The sequence below is a fragment of the Eulemur rufifrons genome, chromosome 7, assembly GCF_041146395.1.
Source record: "Eulemur rufifrons isolate Redbay chromosome 7, OSU_ERuf_1, whole genome shotgun sequence".
NCBI classification, from domain to species: domain Eukaryota; kingdom Metazoa; phylum Chordata; class Mammalia; order Primates; family Lemuridae; genus Eulemur; species Eulemur rufifrons.
In genome coordinates, this window is record NC_090989.1 from 171,171,272 (window position 1) to 171,192,475 (window position 21,204).

At 42.5% G+C, this 21,204-nt stretch overlaps 1 protein-coding gene across 1 annotated transcript in view; it reads left to right on the forward strand.

Moving 5' to 3' along the window:
• The window catches only part of SLC25A26 (solute carrier family 25 member 26), a 138,406-nt gene that overhangs the window by 114,951 nt on the left and 2,251 nt on the right, over window positions 1-21,204 (forward strand). Inside the window, exons 7-9 of the mRNA XM_069476043.1 lie at window positions 7,088-7,157; window positions 14,008-14,072; window positions 15,085-15,158. Of these exons, the coding sequence (XP_069332144.1) occupies window positions 7,088-7,157; window positions 14,008-14,072; window positions 15,085-15,158 (209 nt within the window). The remainder of the gene's footprint in view (window positions 1-7,087; window positions 7,158-14,007; window positions 14,073-15,084; window positions 15,159-21,204) is intronic.

Here is a 21,204-nt window from a genome sequence, read left to right on the forward strand (position 1 = left end):
AACTTGTTTTTTCTTATTGATTCTTACTTTAATAATGGTTAAAATGTCTACCACCGCCCCACTCACAACAAATTCCTCCTATACTTGTAGTAACATAAGCAAAATAATAATAATTAGAAGATGCTCTGTGCTCAGGGTCTCCATTTACACTACATTTCATGAGACTGGGAGAATCTGGTATCTGCATTAGACACACTTGCCCAGAACACAGGTTCCAATAAAGGAATATTAAAGACTGAAAGGGAATGGAAACAGTAAAAATTCGTGTACACGCATGTGTCTGTGATTCTTACCATACTAAGCTAGTATCCAGAATCAAATACAACATGCTGGCATGGAAGAAAACCACCTGAAAAAGAACAACAAAGTACGTATTATACTTCCAGATTACCACTCAAATCAGAGTCTAAGATACTGATTAAGATTATAGCAAAATCACATTACAATGAAGTAGGCATCCTTTAACAATTCAAATACTTCAAGAAAGCTTGAATTCTTAATTGTTATCTTAGAAAATATGGGATACTTTATGGCAAAAGAAAAATAATTAGAACTCCCTAGCATCCTTTTGTTCAAGTTATAAAATAAATGGGCAACATTTTTTTTTTGTTTCTAGGGCTACTAAGATCATAGAAGGAATATAGGACTGGGTGCTATGGTTCACACCTGTAATCCTAGCACTCTGGGAGGACGAGGTGGGAGGATCGCTTGAGCTCAGGAGTTCCAGAACAGCCTGAGCAAGAGTGAGACCCCATCTCTACTAAAAATAAAAAAATTAGCTGGGTAACTAAAAATAGAAAAAATTAGCTGGGTGTGGTGGCGCGCACCTGTAGTCCCAGCTACTGGGGAGACTGAGGATGGCTTGAGCCCAGGAGTTGGAGGGTGCAGTGAGCTAGGTTGATGCCACTGCACTCTAGCCCAAGTGACAGAACAAGACTCTGGTCTCCAAAAAGAAAAAGAAAAAAACAAACAAACAAACAAACAAAAAAAAAACCAGAAACCCAATTTAAAAAGCACACCAGAATTCTTTTGTCTCTTTCTTTTAGACAGTTTTCTCCTATTTATGTAAGTTTGTGACTAAAATGAGATAAATACAATCCATCGAGATAAGAGATTCCCATAATGAGTCATACTGACTTTGTTTGGCTTAGTGTGAGAAAAGAGGGGAGTTTCCCACACTTTAGCTTAATCAGATTATCAAACATAAATATATATGAAGCATTTTTTAAAAATGCCTATAATGATTCCTGGTTCCTTTGGAAATGTAAGACTCTGCCAGTATTTGATTTTGAGGACCCATTTATCCATTCACATGTAACCTCCTTTAAAAAATGGGAAAAAGGAGTGTGTTAGCTTTGTTTTTATGTATTCTTTAGACTTCCTTACTCATTATTTGCTAGCATTTTAGGGGGTGGTTTGGTATAAATGGTTTTTGTTTTTTGGTATTTTCTTGAGACAGGGTCTCACTCTGTTGTCAGTGCTGGAGTGCAGTGGCACAATCATAGTTTACTGCAACCTCAAACTCCTGAGCTCCAACAATCTACCACCCACACCCCTCCCCGGCCTCCTGAGTAGCTGGGACTGCAGGTGCATGCCACCATGCCTAGCTAATTTTTCTATATTTTTTGTAGAGATGGGGGTCTCACTACATCACTCAGGCTGGTCTCGAACTCCTGAGCTCAAGCGATCCTCCTGCCTTGGCCTCCCAAAGTGCTAGGATTATATGCGTGAGCCACTGCACCTGACCCATTTTAGCCTTTTTAGCCACTTGATAATATTGCTAAAGCCATGGTATGGCAGAATTGAGAGCCTAATTGTGGTTCCCAGTTATACGTGATATTTTTTTCAGCTTCTAGACTTGGTTTTGGAAATCTTGTTTTTTCAGGCATACTAGTATTGAGTACTTCACAGAGAGATGGCTCATCTGATTGAATAATAAAATTATGAGTAGCTGGTGCTTTAATTGTTTTTAAAGTATGTGCCAAAGCGACATAAGAACTTGATCAACTACAATATGGAGAGCATTTGCATGAAAATAATTGTCTGCTGTCTTTAGTGTGTTATAAAATTCTGCAGGTAGACTCCCAGCAGTGAGACCTACACAGAGGATAATATCAAGAGCAAGTCTAGGCTTGAAAAAAACTAAGCATTGTCCTTTCTGTTGTCTTAAATAAATACTCGTCTGATGTTATTAATTGGAATTGAGTAGATGATTCTGTATGCATACCTATTGCTGTTCCATAAAAAGCATGTAATAGTAAAATTTCATATTCTTGCAAAATTGGAAGCCACATAACTACTTTTGAAGGGAACAGCTGAAGAAGTCCCAGATTGTTAGTCTTCCTGCACTGGAGCCAAAGCACGTACTTTCAATTTGTTGTTCATAAGAAAGTAGTGTTCATTTGGGTGGGTCTTTTAAAGTGGGAGGGGAAAAAAAAAGCTTTCTCTTCACCTCATACTTTAATAGAAGACACCTGGTCCAGGCTTGGACTCCTGGCCATTTCATAGTATTGTGCCTGGTGTTTGTTTTTTGTCCCATGAGTACTGGTGTTAACCTTGGGGTGGGGCGAAACCAAGAGACTTCTTGCTGCTCTTCCTCTGACAGGCCTTGAGCAGTAAGTGCAGAATCACTTGGGAAAGTAGAACAACCCAATTGTTTTTGTAGCAAAACCACTGAGTATCCTAATGGATAATAGAAATATCATTAATTGAAAAAAATCAGGCTGATGTTTAAAAATTGCATACCTTTTAACAGTAGTTACTATGGAGAAACTCAGTTAGGGTCTGTAGCTTAGTGAGTAGTATTGTCCGGGTTCCAGTCTCCTGCTTTGATAATTGTACTGTGGAAGCTGGGGGGAGGGTATAGGGGACTCTACTGTTCTTGTAACTCTTCTGTAAATCTAAATTTGTTTCAAAATAGATTTTTTATGTAAGTTATTAATCAACCTATATTAAGGAAGTTTTACTTACTATAAGTTGATTAATAACTTACATAAAAAATCTATAAGAATGTTTCTGACTGCCAGCCTCGTTACTTAAACTTGAAACTTAATGTACACAAATCTCTGTAGATTCATCTGAAAATTTCATTTATATTTGAAAAGAAAAAGGAAATGGGACATTGAATTGGGATAAAAAAAAACAAAAACAAATACCAGGGGAAGTATGGCCGCCTGCTTTTTAAAAATTCTTATTTCTATTTTGGTGCACAACCTCCATCAGCCACAGTTGAGACCCCCATGCTGGTTCTTTACATTTGGGCTCCTTTTGTGCCTGTCGCCCGCCCGTTCCCCCGTCGTTTATCTGCCCCGACAGAAACGATGAGGAGACCTCTGTAGCAGTGAAATTACTTATTTAGGTTGAGAAATTATGGCAATTTAAACAATTTTTGATGTTCAGACAAGTCCTTAAAAAAAAAAAAACCCAAAAGCCCTCTCTATTATAGATCCACATTATTTAAATATTAATATATTTTATTGACACCAAAATATTTTCTCTGGTAACTTGTATATTATAATGTAGTTCCATTAGAAGTTGAGCTGTGTATGGTAGGGAGGGATCTTACTGTGTTGCAGATATACTATTCTATTTGTCTAAAAGATACATGGCTTTGTGTGGAGCAGAACAAATCAGCCTCAGTTTCCCCACTTACTGTCATAATCATCTTTAATCTTCCAGTAAGTAACTTTTCCTGTCTTTCCAGCCAGTATGTTTATCACTATCCTCCTGTGCCTCAAATACATGAGCAAATGTATGATTTCAAAATATTTTCTTAAATTGTATACAATATGTTTAGGTTTTTTTTTTGTTTGTTTGTTTGTTTTTTTTTTTTTACCAGTCAGGTTCTTGTCATTTTATGTGTTTGGAGTTGCACTCAAATGAATAATTTATAAATAACATCTCATCTTCTTAGATTGGTCTGAATATTACTTTCTGAAGTTCTGTATTTAAACAATTCCTCATTTTGAAAAATCATTTCAAATTCTTATTTAAGCAAATTGTCTTGGACATTGACATAGTTTGTTCATTCACTTGGATATTTTAATGTCATTCCAGTGGAAATTGTGATCTGTGTGTGGAAATAAAGTGTCTTAGAGATACCATTCTATGCTCTATCAAGACAGATACAACCTATAGATCCAAATCCAAGGGTTTTTATACTTCACAGCAGATTATTCCATTCAGATCCCAGTTTTGGTACTGTTTAAGTTTTGGCAAATTACTTAACATCTCTGAGCCTCACCTTTCTTGTCTAAAAATGGCAAAATCATAAGAATTACATATACCTCGTAAGACTTGGGTGAGGATTACATGAGTCAATGTATGTAAAGTATTGAGTGCCTGGAAGCTACTAAGTTCTGTATAAGTATGTATTGCGGCAGCTGTTACAATCAGTGTTTATATCATGCTTTGTGTTTGCCACTGAAATTTCTCACTTGACTTTAAACCTTTTGGTTTTTCTAGGGATTTTTTGTTTAAGGTATTTATTAGTATCCGTTTCAAATACAAAACTATTTATATCTTCTTAGACTATTCTGGCCAGGTGATAGTGGAAAGTTATGCTTATCTGTGGAGATTTCTATTTTTAAACTCTGTCTTCAGCCATCTGAGTCTATTTTGATTGTGTTTTTTTCCCTTGGCAACCAAAGTTTTTTCCCCCCTAGATTACAGCAGGCACCTCTGTGAAGCCGTCTCCATCACCTCTCTTCTCTCTTTTGTAATCCTCTTCTGCCCCCACCATGCCTTCCTCAAATATGAGACCCAGCGACTGTTCCTTTTTTTTCTTGACTCTACAGTGCCTGACACCTAGTAGGTGCTTAGTAAATGTTTGTTGAATTTATGAATTACATAGCATCTTTGATTTCTTCCTCGTGTACGACAAGATGAAATTCACATCATGTTATTTGTTATTGCTTATAAACTCAGCATTATTACTAGTATTTTAAGTCTGTTTGGAGTAAACTTCTGCTCTTGGGAACCCTTGAAGGTATCAGTAGATTAACTGAAGATAACCTTCAATTGTCAAGAAAAGTCAAATTTATGTTTTACATGTCTTTCCTTGTAAGTTGGTGAAGTGTGTAATGGAACTGACATTGTTAGGCTGATAAAATACACATTTTGCCACTTTTTTTTTTTTTTTTTTGAGACAGAGTCTCGCTCTGTTGCCTGGGCTAGAGTGAGTGCTGTGGCGTCAGCCTAGCTCACAGCAACCTCAGACTCCTGGGCTCAAGTGATCCTCCTGCCTCAGCCTCCCGAGTAGCTGGGACTACAGGCATGTGCCACCACGCCCGGCTAATTTTTTTCTATATGTTTTTAGCTGTCAATATAGTTTCTTTCTATTTTTAGTAGAGACAGGGTCTCACTCTTGCTCAGGCTGGTCTCGAACTCCTGACCTTTGAGCAATCCACCCGCCTCGGCCTCCCAGAGAGCTAGGATTACAGGTGTGAGCCACCACGCCCGGCCACATTTTGCCACTTTGAAAGTAAAAAGATGTTACTCTACTGTGTTTCCTATTGTTTCTCCAGTGCTTACAAGAGCTCTGGAAAAAAATAATACTTACTGCAGAAGCACACAGATTTATTTGCAAACATCAGAGCATTTACTGAAAATGTGCCAAAAACCTGTATGTAATCTTTGTTTTTTTTTAGCTTATCTATTTTCACAAGCAAGGTTACTAAAATCTGTTTGCTGCACTTAGTCCAGTAAATTGAATAAGTACACTTTCAGAGAATCCTTCTCATTAGTATACATGGAAGGAAATGTTGGAGTCCTCAGAAGCCACACATTATTATGTATCTAATTTGTTAGACAGTTAACATAGGTGTCTGACTTGAGAAAAGTTGTTAAAATTGACAAAGTAAACAGGACTGTTTCTGTCTTGTTTATATGGCATCTTCTTCATCTCCTTCGCGGCCTTCTTAACCTTCCAGATATATTTGTCAGGGGGGAAGTACGGAGAGTAGGAAATTAGTGCTAACTTTACTGTTATTCTTTCGGTTGTGAAAGAATAAGTTCAGTTCAAAAGTCTGTAGTTAAGGACCTCTAGAAGGCCACATGTGGCCTTAAGGCTGCAGGTTCCTACCCTGGACTCAATAAGTTAGATAATAAACAATCCAGTAAAAATGTGCAGAACATCTGAACAGACGCTTCACCAAAGAAGTTATAATGAATGGCAAATAAGTACATAAGAAAGCTCAACATCATTAGTCATTAGGGAAATGCAGATTAAAACCATAGTGAAATTGAACTATGCACTTATTCAAATGGTTAAAATTTTAAAATGGTGACAATACCAAATGTTGGGAAGAATGTAGAGAAACTGGAACTAGTGGGAATGTAAAATGATGCAACCACTTTGGAAAACAGTTCGGCAGTTCTTCAAAAGTTAAATCTATACCTGCCATGTGGTCTAACTATTTCACTCCTAGGTATTTCCCCAAGAGAGAGAAATGCATGTGTCTGTGAAAGATTCGTATACACATGTTCATAGCAGCTTTATTTGTAATAGCCCAAAATTAGAAAAATCCCAACAGGCCAATACATAAATTATCACATAACCAATGGAATATTACCTGCCAATAAAAAAGGAATGAACTGTTGATATCTGCTTGACATGGATGAATTGTAAAATAATCCTGAATGAAAGAAGCCAGACCTAAAAAAAAATTAATGTATGATTATATTTGTATAAAATTCTAGAAAGGGCAAACTAATATAGAATGACAGATTGCTTAGGGGTAGTGAGGAAGGGTGGGAAGAGGTTACATAAAGACACAAGAAAACTTTTAGTTCATGGATAAGTTCACTGTCTTAATTGTGGTGATTTTGTGTGTGTGTGTGTGTGTGTGTATCACACATATTCCCTGAAAATTGTTTCCTTTGAGCACTCTAATGTAGCTGTCACCCTTGTTTCTTTGACTTATTTTAGAATGCAGTTAAATCCTTGGGAAAGTCACTTATGTCATCAGTGGAGAATGCCACCAAAATAGCTTCTCACTTAAGTTCCCATCCCCAGAGCTAACCCACAGGAGGTTCCGATAAATTCAAATATTTAATAACTTGTATTTTTCTTTCTCCTTAAACACAGGCCCTCTGGTCCTGGAGGCAGGATCATGTGGTGGATTCTTGGCAGTCAGCAGTCTGTGGAGCTTTTGCAGGTGCAAAGGATTATATTATACTGGGAAAGACCAAAGAGGGGGAGAAAAATGTGAAAATATTAACTATGCAAAAACAACATTCTTTAGAAATTCCAGATTGTTTAGATGAAGAGAGTTCCACTAGTTGTTTGAGAAAAGAACATGTCTTAGGGGAAAAAAACCTGCTCAAAATGTGTCTGCCTGAAAGACAGACAACCAATTTGTTTTTGACAAATTTTCCTTTTTCTTTTTATCTTTATTAAAGCCTTCACTCAGGCCCTGGGATTATCTTAAAGATGATTTATAAAGTCCTCTGTGGGAAGTGACTTGCTGTGGGTGCAGGGCTAACCATGCAGCTGTCTGCCTTGAGCATTGCTTTGGGGGTTTAAGCGATTTCTGCAGAAGGCAATGATTCACGGTTCGTGTGACATGTTTGACAGCGCCGCAGATTAACTGGTGTCAGGAGAGCAGCGGCTCCTCCACGACTTACTGAACGCTAAACTGCTCTGCGTAGAAAATTGGCAGTCTACACATCTGGGTACTTTGGAGACATTAAAGCAAGAGCAAAGTAACAATACACAAGATCGCATTATCCATCACTCCGTCATCTGAATATTCCAATGAGCTTTTAATGAGAACGCAGGTGCTTTAAAGAATTTAATAAGTGATACGTTTAAAAGCCCAAGAGAGAAATATATTTTGTTGTTTCACATAAAGGTAAATTAGAATTACAGTTGAAATAAAACGAAGTGTAAATTTGCCAGAAAATTCTAAACTTTTAGTTTAGATGGGAAACTAGTAAACGGACAGGCAGTTCAAGTTTAGGGTATCAGTTTTATTGGAAAATAATTCTTTTTCCATTTGTTTCATGGTGGTTGTAGGATTGGGGTTTTTTTTTGTTGTTGTTGTAGTGATTGGGAAAACAGAAAACATATTTTATAGGATTCATTATTAATAATTAGACCCGTTTGACGGGTAGAATTGATAATCAAAAATAAGGACCTAGCCTCTAGACATGAAACCAGCCTGGCTTGACCACGGTGGTAATTGCTTCCACATGACACATAGCTGTGTTAAATAAGTAGGTGGTCTTGAGTCATTTTCCAGAGGTCAGGAGTCATTAATCCCCAGTCCCTAAGAGAAAGGTGCCATTTTGTTGACTCCCTCCTGGGCGCGGGGGACCAAGTGAGCACGTTATGGAAACTTAGTCATCCTGGATAAGGAAGGCCACTTCTTAAAGTTAACAATACTCTAAAACTTCCATGTGTTGAAGGAAGAAGTATACATTCTCTGGTCCCATTCCGTAAATACCCGATTCAGAGATTGGCTTGTAGATGCATTGTTACTCTTAAAGAAATCTGCGTTCATCACAATTTCCTTTTCTGAATAATAACTCTGTAAGAGGCACTAAGCACTTCCCTTTGTCAGAAGGAGGGAAGGCAGGAACTCAGTAGTCTGCTCTGTGGCAGGAACCTGCCATCCGGGCCCTTTTAGTTCAGATGGGTCCCAGGAGGGGTGTAGCAGCACAGCCGGTGCTCTAGTGACAACTGCGGACACTGGGAGGTGGAGAAGGGGATGAGGTGCCCAGAGCCACACGTCTAGCGCAGGCTGTCTGACTTGCAAGGTTGTCGAGTCTGTTCTGTCCCCAACTCAGGAATAAGACTTCGGGGCCTTCCTGAGCACCGGTTTCCTTACCTGTAATGCAGAAGGGACCGTTCCTACCTTAATTAACTTCAGTAATTGAGATAATGGATGTGCTCCTAATTTGTCATCTGTAAAACAGAACAGATGTAGGAGTTATTACCATTTCAGCAAGAACAACCAACACCCAGAAAATGAAAAGCTATTCTCACAATAATTTGTCTTCTCTATTGAGTGAAGGAATAATGTCATTAATAAATGACATTTATAAATTAACTTTATTGTTTAATGTCATTTAATAAATGTTAACAAAGTTACTGTAAAGAATAATCTTATCTAATAGCTTGTATATTTTAAAATTCCTCCAATATGAGCATCTTATTTTTTCAGCTGAGGTTCTGATAAGTGAAGGACTTTGTTCAAGGCCTGCAAAAAAAAATCTGCTGTCAGTAGATCCACATATATTTAGCCAAAGATAAATACATTTCTTGTTTATATCTAGTTTTGTTTTGAAATTTTATTTGGTACAAATGTTGATCCGCAGGAACAAGGTTACTATTAATATTTTAAAACATTTCTGAAGGATAAACAGCACTTGAAAATGTTCCAGATGGTGAAAAAGTGATGTTCTGTAAGAGTTCGTTGCGACATCTTGCCCTGCTCAGTATAGAGAGGAATGGTGACTCGCCATCCTGCCCGGCCCCTTTAAAACACTCCCCTGCTGCATGGCAGTGTACCCCAGCGTGGCCATGAAGGCAGCGACAACACCAGCCTTCAAATCAGAAATCAGATTTCTCGTCCTGCAGTGCTTTTCCAAGTTTAAATAGGCTGGAACCACTGCAGATAAATCATCCCGTGTGCCATCCTCGGCACCCTTCCTTGCCCATGCTTGTTCTATAAACTACTTGGCACAGATACTCAGAAATGTCTCTCTAGATTGGAGGTGTTGATGGCTTGTCATGCTCAGAAATTCCCTTGGCTCCTGGTCAGGGGTTAAACTAGGGGGAAAAAAAAAAGACTTTGTCAACTTCCTCACTCCAAGTTAATTTCTAAACAAAAACCCATCATACAGTCTGAATAATTCTGACGTGCTACTATAGTGATATTTGCATTCTAGTATTTTTTGATCAATTTCTCACACTAAACACCTCCTTATATTGTGTGGGAGAGGAGGAGGGGATTATGGGGAAGGGAGAAATGGAGGGAGGGGGAGAGAAAGAGGAAGAAAGGGAGAGATTACAATCTCCCCATGGGCTTGAAATTCTAGAATCAGGGTGAGGGATTATTTGGGTAACAAATGAGAAGGCCTGACACAATCTTTACAAAAAAGAGCATGTTCATGGCCTTTGTTGTTCTGGAAGTCTTCCACAGTTAGACACTTGTTTGGAGATCACGTGTAAGAGGTGCATGAAAGTGTGCCCTTGTTACAGGGGTGGGGTGACCTGAGGCCTTGGGGCCACTTGTCACCTTCTGAATCCTTGAGTGTGGCCTTTTGACTGAATACAAATTTTATTTAAAAAGGATTTGTTCTGTGAAGTTTGGATTTGGTTGAGGGGCCACAGTTGGGGATCCGAAAGGCCACATGTGGCCTTGAGGCTGCAGGTTCCCCACTGATCAGGGGAGCGTGGTGCCTGGATGTGGCCGCGAGGGTCCCCAGGGGCGGGTGTGAGACTTCCCCACTGCTGCCCCCACCACATTCTCAGCTGCTGCGTGGAGGTGACATCTCCAGCCCTACTGTAGGAAGGTGGCCACTTTGCCTACCAGTGGGTAAAGAATCTGCATTTGTTCCCCAGGGAAATCTGAGATGTAGTTTTATCACAGCAGTCTAGTTTCCCCTGAATCTGGGCCTTGAAAGCAGTTAGTCTGCCATTCAGTTACAAACCTAACTCCAGTGGAGACGCACACTGCTGTTTCTCAAGTGATTTGAACACTAAAGCAGCACCAAATAATTATTTCCCATCTCATCTGTCTAATACCTTGGCATGTACCTGCTACTGGTATTTATTACCAGTAGCTTACAGTTCCCTTAAGTAAAAGGTCACAAATAGTAACATTTTAACTGAAAGTCCTGGTCCCTAACCCCTTCCCCATTGTGACTGGCGATTCCATTATATTATTTTCACAGGTTCTTGTTTTGCAGCCTTATGAAAACATTGTGAGGTCTGACAGTTAAAGAAATCTCTGATATTTGAAGACATGCAAATTGATTTATTAGTAGCTTACATAAAATACAGTTTCCATCATGGTAGTGAAGTTATGACTTATTTAAGCACATGTGTTTCCGCCTATAACTTATCTTCGTATTACCTTCATGAAACACAAATCTCTAAGAGAATATTGGCAGTCATCCACAGTAAAAGAATGGTGAACCTTTGCTAATGGCCAAAATAAGTTTGATTTTGAAGTAAGAAAATTTATTAGATGTTCCTTGTCAACTTTTAGGACTTCTTAATTGGTTTAGGACAGTTTGTGAACATTTTCAAATACGAAAATGAGTTGTAACAATTGGACAAATTTTGTCTTATATGAAAGGCATGATGTGTAGCAGAAGGTGTACTACTTTTGGAGTCAAGATACATGTGACTTTGAGTTCCAGCTCCATACCAGCTGTGTGGCCCTGGGCAAGCTGATTGTAAGACGGGAATAGTATAGTACCTATGCAAATGAGATAAAATGATCAATGAAAGTGCCTAGTACATTCCTGGCATGCCAGAGATGAAGTTAGCACACTGCAGATACTGGCTTCTACCTTCATCTTACCTCTCCCTTTTACAGGATGAATTGAAAGTTTCAGGTTGTAGAAACTGTAGACGCTTGGCTAGCATAGTCATTAAACATTTTTGAGTGCCTGCTATGTGTGCTGGGCTAGAGATATGAAGAAAAGTCACACATTAGCTCTGCCCACTCAGAAAAGAGCTAATTACTTTGAGCACTGCTGTGACCCAGGCATGATTCTAGACACTTTGCGTAGACTTATTTAATCTTTGTGTCGTATTACTGCCTGCATCTTACAGATGAGAAAAGTGAGGACATTAGAAGACCATGGCCAAGCCTGGAGTCAAGACAGACTTAAGGTCAAGTCTCAGCTGTGCACTAAGTAAAGCCCTCTACAAGTTATTTAGCTTCTGTAAACTTCAGTTTCCCCATCTGTAGTGTGGGGCAGTAAGAGGACCTGTGCATACGGTACTTTAACTAGAGAGCAAGTCATCACCTCAGGCCAGTCAGCTGGTGAGGAAAGATTTAAGCCTTGGTCTTTCTGACAACAAAGAAGGGTTCTTTCAGGCCAGACTTTGCCGCTAGTCTAGGGAGACAAAACCCAATATAGTATTTGGGGTGGGAAGTTTGGGATAGTGTAAGTTTGTTGCCTTTCTTCCCTTTCCCCTTTTCTTCCTTTCTTTAGGAGATATATATATATATATATATATATTTTTTTTTTTTTTTAAGATAATTTTTTGAAGGGATGTGAAGCTTTCCTGGACCCTATTCTATAATTAAAGGTATATTCACTCTTCTAGGGCAGAATGTGTGGTTAGAAAAAAATTACAGAGTAGGATTTCAGGACTAAGCCCACCAAATTTTAAAAGACCTCAAGTTTAGCAAGTCTCTGAATTTGGAACAAAGCATTTTACATAGTCATGATCCTAAAGTGGCTAAAAGAAAGGGGATTCTAATGGTCAAGTCAGCCGCTACCCCCTTAGCCCTAAGGTATGTGACACTGGTGAGTAACCAGCAGTGAGCCGTGAAAGCATAAATAGGTGGACTTCCAGAAAGTCGGTGTCGTAATGAATGTTAGCATATGGAGGAAGTTCCATGTAATGGTCTTATCTCAGGGACATATTTAGAAAGAGATTTGGCAGATATCAAATGGCCTTCTTGTCCACAAGCCACAGAAGTGAGGAGAGCAGTGCTATTTCGGGAGCATCCCTCACGCCTGTGTATGTTCCGGCCCTTGCAGAACTGCCTCTTGCCCCCAGCTCATGCAGGTTGAGCCTTTTGAAAGCCCTTTGGGGTTTATTCTATCTCCTTAGGGCCTCTTGGGGTTTAAAATATATCTTTATACCGTAGTAAATAAAATATTGACACTATCAACCGTGATTTATGCTCACAGGCAAAAGTCCTTCCATTCCTCTTTTCACAGGTACAAACTCTTGTAAAATCTGTGGACGGTTTGGCCGTCATGATATTTAGATGACAAGAATGTGACGGGGGGGTGGGAAGGAAGCTGTAAGGTGCGATGCCTGGTGACACAGACTGACTCTAAACAGACGAAGAGAGCTGACAAATACAGGCACTGTGACTGGCCTCTCTTATCAGAGCCTGTGAAATACAGAAAGCTTTACTCTTTTAACCTGAAGAATCCAGCCATTTATACCAAAAATCCCTAGAGTGATACACGTGACTCCATCCATTTTGCTATATGGTAGAGCAGACATGATAGAAGTGTTTACAGAACAGTGGCCCAAAGAAAGGCATGGGCTGCAGAAGCATCCGGAGTGGCTGCTTCTCGTGTCAAGAGTGGCTATCTGGCCACACACGTCATGTACATACACATTCAGATTGGTTTGCTAGTCCGTGAAAGAGCAAGATATATATGTTGTGGAGCCTTATTTTCTTTCATCTGAGTGGGTAAAGCATTTTCTTTCTCTCTCTTTCTCTTTCTTTCTTTCTTTTTTTTTTTTTTTTTTTGAGGCAGAGTCCTGCTCTGTCACCCTGGCTAGAGTGCCGTGGCATCAGCCTAGCTCACAGCAACCTCAAACTCCTGGGCTCAGGCGATCCTTCTGCCTCAGCCTCCCGAGTAGCTGGGACTACAGGCATGTGCCACCATGCCCTGCTAATTTTTTCTATATATTTTTAGTTGTCCAGCTAATTTCTTTCTATTTTTAGTAGAGATGGGGTCTCGCTCTTGCTCAGGCTGGTTTCAAACTCCTGAGCTCAAATGATCCACCCGCCTCGGCCTCCCAGAGTGCTAGGATTACAGGCGTGAGCCACCGAGCCCGGCCTAAAGCATTTTTTTATGTTTCTTTTATGTGCAGTTCTGCACCTGCAAAAGAAATGAAGCGTGTAGATAAAGATCGTGTGTGTGCGTCCTGTTCTTGAATCAGTCAAGTAGACATAATGATAAAGAAGTGATTTTGGCAAAGCTATAAGGAACTATAAAATGCAAATGACAGAATTACCATGTACAGTAAACAGTGTCTCACCTGCATGTCGGGTATTCTCATACGCACAGGTGGGTTCGCAGCTGCAGTCACCACGCCTCTGGATGTGGCAAAGACAAGGATCATGCTGGCAAAGGTAAGTGGCAAGATAACGTAGTATAGGCACAACAGATGCTTGTCTGTCAGCACTAGGACGTACAGGTATAAACACGAATAAAAGTGGTCTAGCACGTACCTGGAATAGCACCTTGAGCTTCCTGTGGAACCTCTAATGGAACCGACATTGATAGAACAATATCCACAGTAATCACCCTGACCAATGTCTGTAGAGCATTTTACCATTTCAAAATCATTTTCACCTACGTCATGCAAGCAAGTAGAGCTGATAGGACCACTGTCTCGTCATACTATTTTTGAATAAACTCTGTTTTTACTGGTAACAAAGCCTAAGGCTTAGGTTAATCAGCATCACGCCACGCAGCAAGTAAGCTGTAAGCTCTCAACATGAGGTTGTGCTTGGCCTTAACCAGATGAGTTAAGACCGTTGTCATAACTGTTTTAAAAAAGGATGTTAAGGAGAAAAATTGTGTAAAAAAAAAAAAAAAGCTAGACTGAGACTTCAAGGAAAGCCATACGTATAACATCTGGACCAAAACAATACAAGTCCTATCTTTGCGGAAAAGCAGAACAAACGGGCAGATTCTAGTACGTGGTTGACAGGACCAAACCTAAGGATGCTGATCGTGCGTTCGGTTAAGTGGGTACTCTCCGCTAAATGTGCTCGTGAGCTATTTAGGCACGTCTCATAATCGTACCGTTTACACTGGTGACTCGCTGTCCTCCTCGGGCCACCCCATGCCGCGTTCAATCTTGTTCCTGGTGAACAGTTGTTCGTCGGTAATGGGGGTGAGCTCTGAAAAGCAGCTTCCCGGTGCGGCACGGGCCACAGCCCTGCCCCCCTGCGAGCGTGAGTGTAAGCACTTCTGGGCGAGCGAGACCAGATCCCGATGGCCGAGAAACTGCTCGGTCTGTTGGAAACTCTGTCCTGGCTGAGGGCGGCGGGCCCCGGCATCTGAGGCTGTCTCAGAGCCAGCTGTACATCGCGGAGCTCCGAGGATAACCGATGTCTCCTGTGTCTGTTCCCACAGGCCGGTTCCAGCACCGCTAGCGGGAACGTGCTCTCCGCCCTGCACGGGGTCTGGCGGTCCCAGGGGCTGACAGGGTAAGGACAAGAGGATGCTCCACTGCCTTTCCCCCTCTCCTCCGGCTCCTCCTCCTTTAGCCTGACATTGGCTGAAGACCTTTCCTTCCTTCTGCTTGTGTTCCGGTTAGCGTCTGTATTTGTGTCGTACAGAATGCATTTGATGTTGTGTATGTGAACATAGCACAGCACAGAGTCTAATCCGTGCAGTGTTCCAAGCCAGGCCTTCTCAGCCTTGCCCGTCTTGATGTTAGGTGACATTCATAGGTGTGGCCCTCGCCAGGGTCTGGGCTGTGGCAGTGATAAAATAGGCTCTGGTTACAGAGTGTGGGAATGCAAGCGAGTGAGGCTCACGTTAGAAGAGAGCATTTGTGTTTTGGGTACTTTTAACTATCATTAGTAACAAATTACCCTCAACGCACCACGGTGCACCACACCTCCGCCGAGAGTCAGCTGAGAACCACTGTTCTCTGGATTGTTGGCTGAGTGCCTCAAACTTCCAGCTTCATGTCCTGAAAACCTCTCTAGGCAAGAGGTTATTTCAACATTGCTTTGACAACATGAACTTGTAAAGCTGTCTGAACGTTTGGAAGTTACAGGTATGCAAAATTAGGCTTTTCTCTTAGGAATCATCAACCAGGGATCTTCCCACTGGAGCAAAGCAGCAACCTCTTGCGCAGCGGGTCGGGGTGAGCCCAGCGCCAGGGTTGGCCGGCGCGGGCGCAAGGTGGGGGCCTCTGCCAGGTCCTCGGGCCTCCTAGCTGGTGCCACCTCCTCATCAACATGCTGAGTGGGATCACTTACTTGATTATATTAATATGTGTTCTGCTACGTGACCTTTTCAAATGCTGTAGAACATGTTCTGGGGTTTGTTACTTTTGTTTTGACAGTGTTTCTGTGAATTTGGCAGTTTTAACTCCAGCTGTCGGGGAGTCTGGGGAAAGTGAGGCTGGTAGGTTGGGCCCCAGTTAGAGTGTTTGCAGGAGAGCAGCCTATGGTCGATTTAAAGTTTCCAGCTGGAAGTTTGAAAAGTAGGTAACGTTGGATGTCTTTGTCGAATGTGGCAACGCCGATGGATTGATGTTGGTGTCTGAAGGATGTAATGGTTTGAGTCAAGGACTGGGTCTAACTAAAAGGAATAACTATTGATGTTTAGCAAGAGGGTTTGAAGGGTGTTGGTGGCATCTGTGCTGTGAGCCTGCCACCTACAGCTAATATATAGTGAGGAAACGAGAATCTGGCTGCTCCTATCTGTGGCCCATTCATTCTGAAACAGTTCCATATTGAACAAAGAAATGGTGTGAGGAAAAAATGAGCTCTGGCCGGGTGTGGTGGCACACACCTGTAGTCCCAGCACTTTGGGAGGCCAGGGCAGGAGGATCGCTTGAGGCCAGGAGTTCAAGACCAGCCTGAGCAGTGTAGTGAGACCCTGTCTCTACAAAAAAAAAAAAAAAAGAAAAATTAGCCAGGTGCGGTGGCACACACCTGTAGTCCCAGCTATTCGGAACTCCAGCCTGGGCGACAGAGTGAGACCCTGTCTCAAAAGAAAAAAGTGAGCTCCAGAGCCACTTTTCTGATAGTGGGTAGAAGGTTCTTACATGTTCCAGTAGTGGTTGGGCCACAGACATGGAGAAGTTGTGTGCAGTGGCTTTTTTAGATCATGAAGCTAAATTACCAGTGTTCACCGTGTCGTCTGTTTTGATGCAGTTCACGTTCGATTCTGTGGCAAGTGTTGGTCAGACCTTGCTGTTGACCTGAGCTCTGTGGAGCTGACATGGAGCGGCAGCCCCTCTGCCTTCCTTGACAGCGTGGTGACGGGGAGGATGGCGTGGTCCACTGCAACCCGTGGCCTCAAAAGCTGGTAGAGAAGGAACCATCTCAAATAGATAGAAGAGAAATCTTCCCTGTCCCCGCTGTGAATGTTGTAAAACTGAGCAGTGCCCGGGTTATGGACAAGGGAAGGGGTGTCATAAACAGGCCAAGGGCTGCCTGTTCTCTGTCCCCATTGTCAGCCTTGAAAAAGTACTTTGGATTTTTTGCTTATCTTCTGAAAGTCTCTCAGATTGTGTAGTCTTTTTAGTTACTCTGCACAATGTGGTGCTTAGAGTATTCTAAGAACAAAGGTTGTCACTTAAGAAATGACAGTTTTAATTAGCCCCCCTTATTAATGTGATAAAAGATAACAAATCATTTGACCACAAAACAGTAACAAAAGACAAAGCCTCCAAACCCGGGCAGCTGTTGTGAACAGAGGTGCGAGGTGCCCTCAGCCCAGGAGGTGCCCGTCCTGCCCCCTGTGTCGGGTTTGCAGGCCCCAAGCCGCGGCCATTTCCTGGCTCCGTCCCCAGCAGACACCGTGTCCCCACCGTGGGATAGAGTGGTGCCGTCCCTCAGGGTAAATCCAAGCGGTGACCACTTTGTCTCTCTGTGTGGTTCACACAGGCGAAGACCATGTTCTGGCGCACACTGGGGACATGTGTGTCCGTGCTCCAGGGCAGACTGGGTCCCCTGAGTAAAGCACCGCGTGCCTGTTCAGTCTGTGGCCAGAAAGCAGGTGGGAAGGCCGCTTAGGCCGGATCGCCGCTTCCTGCTTTCCTGCTGTTAATCGACTGGCTCTGTGTTTCTTGCCTGTGCCCTCTGTGTACCGGCTGCGGCTGCGGGAACAGAGTGGCCGGCGCTGCGCTGGACGCTGTACCTCGCCATGCCATCGTCGCCGCGGGCTGGAACACAGCCCCGCCCCGCTAAGGCTTGGCTTTCGTTCAGCTGAAGCTCACTGTACAGATGACGCCACGTGAAGACTGTGATTATGTTCGTAGATTCTGTTGTCATCTAGCGAAACCATAAACTACTTCCGTCTGCCCCTTGCCAGGAGCAGCTGAGCTCGTTAGGGGCAGAGGCCGAGCAGGACTCGGGCGTTTGGGAGTCAGACAGCAGGAGCAGAGCCGCGGCTGCTGATGTCTCCCGCAGCCCGGCCCCCGCCGCCCTCCCGCAGCACCCCTCCCTCCGCAGGGCAGGGCCGGGGGGCATCTGTGGTCCAGGCCAGGACGCAGTGGCCTCAGCGAGGTAACTTCCCACCCTCTGCCCTCACCAACCACCTCACGCAACAACAACGTACACGACGCTGAGCTCAACACCATTTTTTTCCTTCCAGTGTATTTTGGTTTGCTGTAGAATTCTCAGGGTTATTTCCAGACAAGCAAAAGGGGTTCTTAATCTTATGTGTAGTATTTTATTGCACTTAAATCCTTAGTTAGCTAACTAAAATAGGCCCCATGAAACTATTCTAGTTTCCCCATTTGCTCAGAAGTGCTGAGTGCCACAGAGGGGGCTAGTTGGCCTGTCCCAACAGTTGGGCAGAAAGGCGGTGGCCAGGCAGGAGCCGCCCTGCGGGGACTCCCTCCCTGTCGCATTCTCACCCAGCTCGCTGATCGTGGTTCTCCCGTATCTTAAAGGGTTCACAGCTACGTTGGCATAACTTGACCATTTCAGTTTTCTCTCCTGCACCTGAGCAGTTCTGATTTTGTAACTTTGTTTTTCTGCTTACAAAGTAATACAGGCATACCTGGCGTTCTTGTGCTTCTCAGATACGTTTTTTACAAATTGAAGGGTGGTGGCAACTGTGTACCAGGCAAGTCTATGGGCCATTTTCTCAACAGCAGGTGCTTGCTTCGTGTCTGTCACGTTGCGGTAATTCTTGCAATAGTTCAAATTTTTTCATCATCTTTTATGATGATCTGTACTCAGTGATCTTTACTGTTACTGCTGTAATCATTTTGGGGTGCCATGTACCGCAGCCATAGAAGACAGCAAGCTTGACTGATGACTGTTGTGTGTGTTCTGACTGCTCCACTGACCTGCCTTCCCCCGTCTCTTCCCCTCCCCTCAGGCCTCCCTGTTCCCTGAGACACAGCAATATTGAAATTAGGCCAGTTAATAACCCTACAGTGGCCCCTGAGTGTTCAAGTGAAAGGAGGAGTCTCATGTCTCTCGCTTTAAATCAAAAGAGATGATGAAGCTTAGAGAAGAAGCATGATGAAAGTCGAGCTAGGCCTCTCGCACCGAACAACTGCTCAACTTGTGAGTGCAAACGAAAAGTTCTTGAAGAAATTAATAGTGCTACTCCAGGGAACATGAATGATAAAGTGGAACAGCCTGATTGCTGATACAGAGAAAGTTTGAGTGGTCTGGATAGAAGATCGAACCGGCCACAACATTCCCCTTAAGCCAAAGCCTAATCCAGAGCAAGACCCTAACTCTCTTCAATCCTGTGAAGGCTGAGAGGTGAGGAAGCTGTAGAAGACAAGTTGGAATCTAGCAGAGGTTGGCTCATGAGAATTAAGGAAAGAAGCCATCCATCTCTGGAACCTACAAGTGCAAGGTGAAGCAGCAAGTGCTGATGGAGAAGCCACAGCCCGTTATCCAGAAGATCTAGCTCAGATCATTGACGGAGGTGGCTACGCTAAACAGCAGATTTTCAATGTAGATGAAACAGTCTTCTGTTGGAAGAAAACACCATCTGGGGTATTCCTAGCCAGAGAGAAGTCCATGCCTGGCTTCAAAGCCTCAAAGGACAGGCGGATAGGGCTAATGCAGCTGGTGACCTTAAGTTGAAGCCAGTGCTCATTGCCCATTATGAAAATCTTAGGACCTTCAAGAATTACAGTAAATCAACTCTGCCTGTGTGCTATAAATGAAACAACAAAGCCTGGATGACAGCACATGTTTGTAGCATGGCTTATTGAATATTTTAAACCCACTGTTCAGACCTACTGCTCAGAGAAAAAGATTCCTTTTAAAATATTATTGCTGGCCAGGCATGGTGGCTCACACCTGTATATATCCCACTGCTTTGGGCAGCTGCGGCAGGAGGATCTCTTGTGGCCAGGAATTTGGGGTCAGCCTGGACAATATAGTGAGAACCCCATCTTTACAAAAAATTTTTTAAAAAATTAACCTAGCATGGTGGTACATGTCCGTAGTCCTGGCTACTCAGGAGGCTGAGGCAGGAGGATCACTTGATCCCAGGAGTTCAGGGCTGCAGTGAGCTGTGGTGGTGCTACTGCACTCCACCCTGGGTGACAGAGCGAGACCCTGTCTCTAAAAAATACATATATATCACTGCATATTAACGATGCACCTGGTCACCCAAGAGCTCTGATGGAGATGTACAAGGAGACGAATGTTGTTTTCATGCCTGTTAACACAATATCCATTCTGCAGCCTATGGATTGAGTAATTTTGACTTTCAAGTCTTAGTATTTAAGAAGTACGTTTCATAAGGCTAAAGCTGCCATAGACAGTGAATCCTCTGATGGACCTGGGCAAAGTAAATTGAACACCTGGAAAGAACTGACTATTCTAGATGCCCTTACGATTTGTAATTCATGGAAGGATGTCAAAATGTCATTGTGAACAAGTGATTGGAAGAAGTTGATTACCAACCCTCATGGATAACTTTGAAGGGTTCAAGACTTCAGTGGAGGAAGTTACTGAAGATGTGGTGGAAATAGCCAGAGAACTAGAATTAGGAGTGGAGCCTGAAGATGTGACTGAATTGCTGCAATCTCAGGATAAAACTTGAACAGATAAGGACTTGCTTCTTATGGATGAACCAGGAAAGTAGTTTCTTGAGATGGAATATAGTTTTGGTGAAGATGCTGTGAACACTGTTGAAACAACAACGAAAGATTTAGAGTATTCCATAAACTTAGTGGATAAAACAGCAGGGCTTGACAAGATTGACTCTGATTTTGGAAGTAGTTCTACTGTGGGAAAAATGCTATCAAATGATGCAGCAAACTTCATTGTTGTCTCATTTTAAGAAATGGCCACAGCCACCCCAACCTTCAGCAGCCACCACCCTGATCAGTCAGCAGCCGGCAACATCAAGGCAAGACCCTCCGCCAGCAGCAAAAAGATTGACTTGTGAAGGCTCAGATGATTGTTAGCATTGTTTAGCAGGATGGTAGTTTTAAATTAAGGAATATCCATTACTTTTCTTTAAGACATAATGCTGTTGCACACTTAATAGACTGCAGGACAGTGTGAACATTAGTTTTAAATGCAC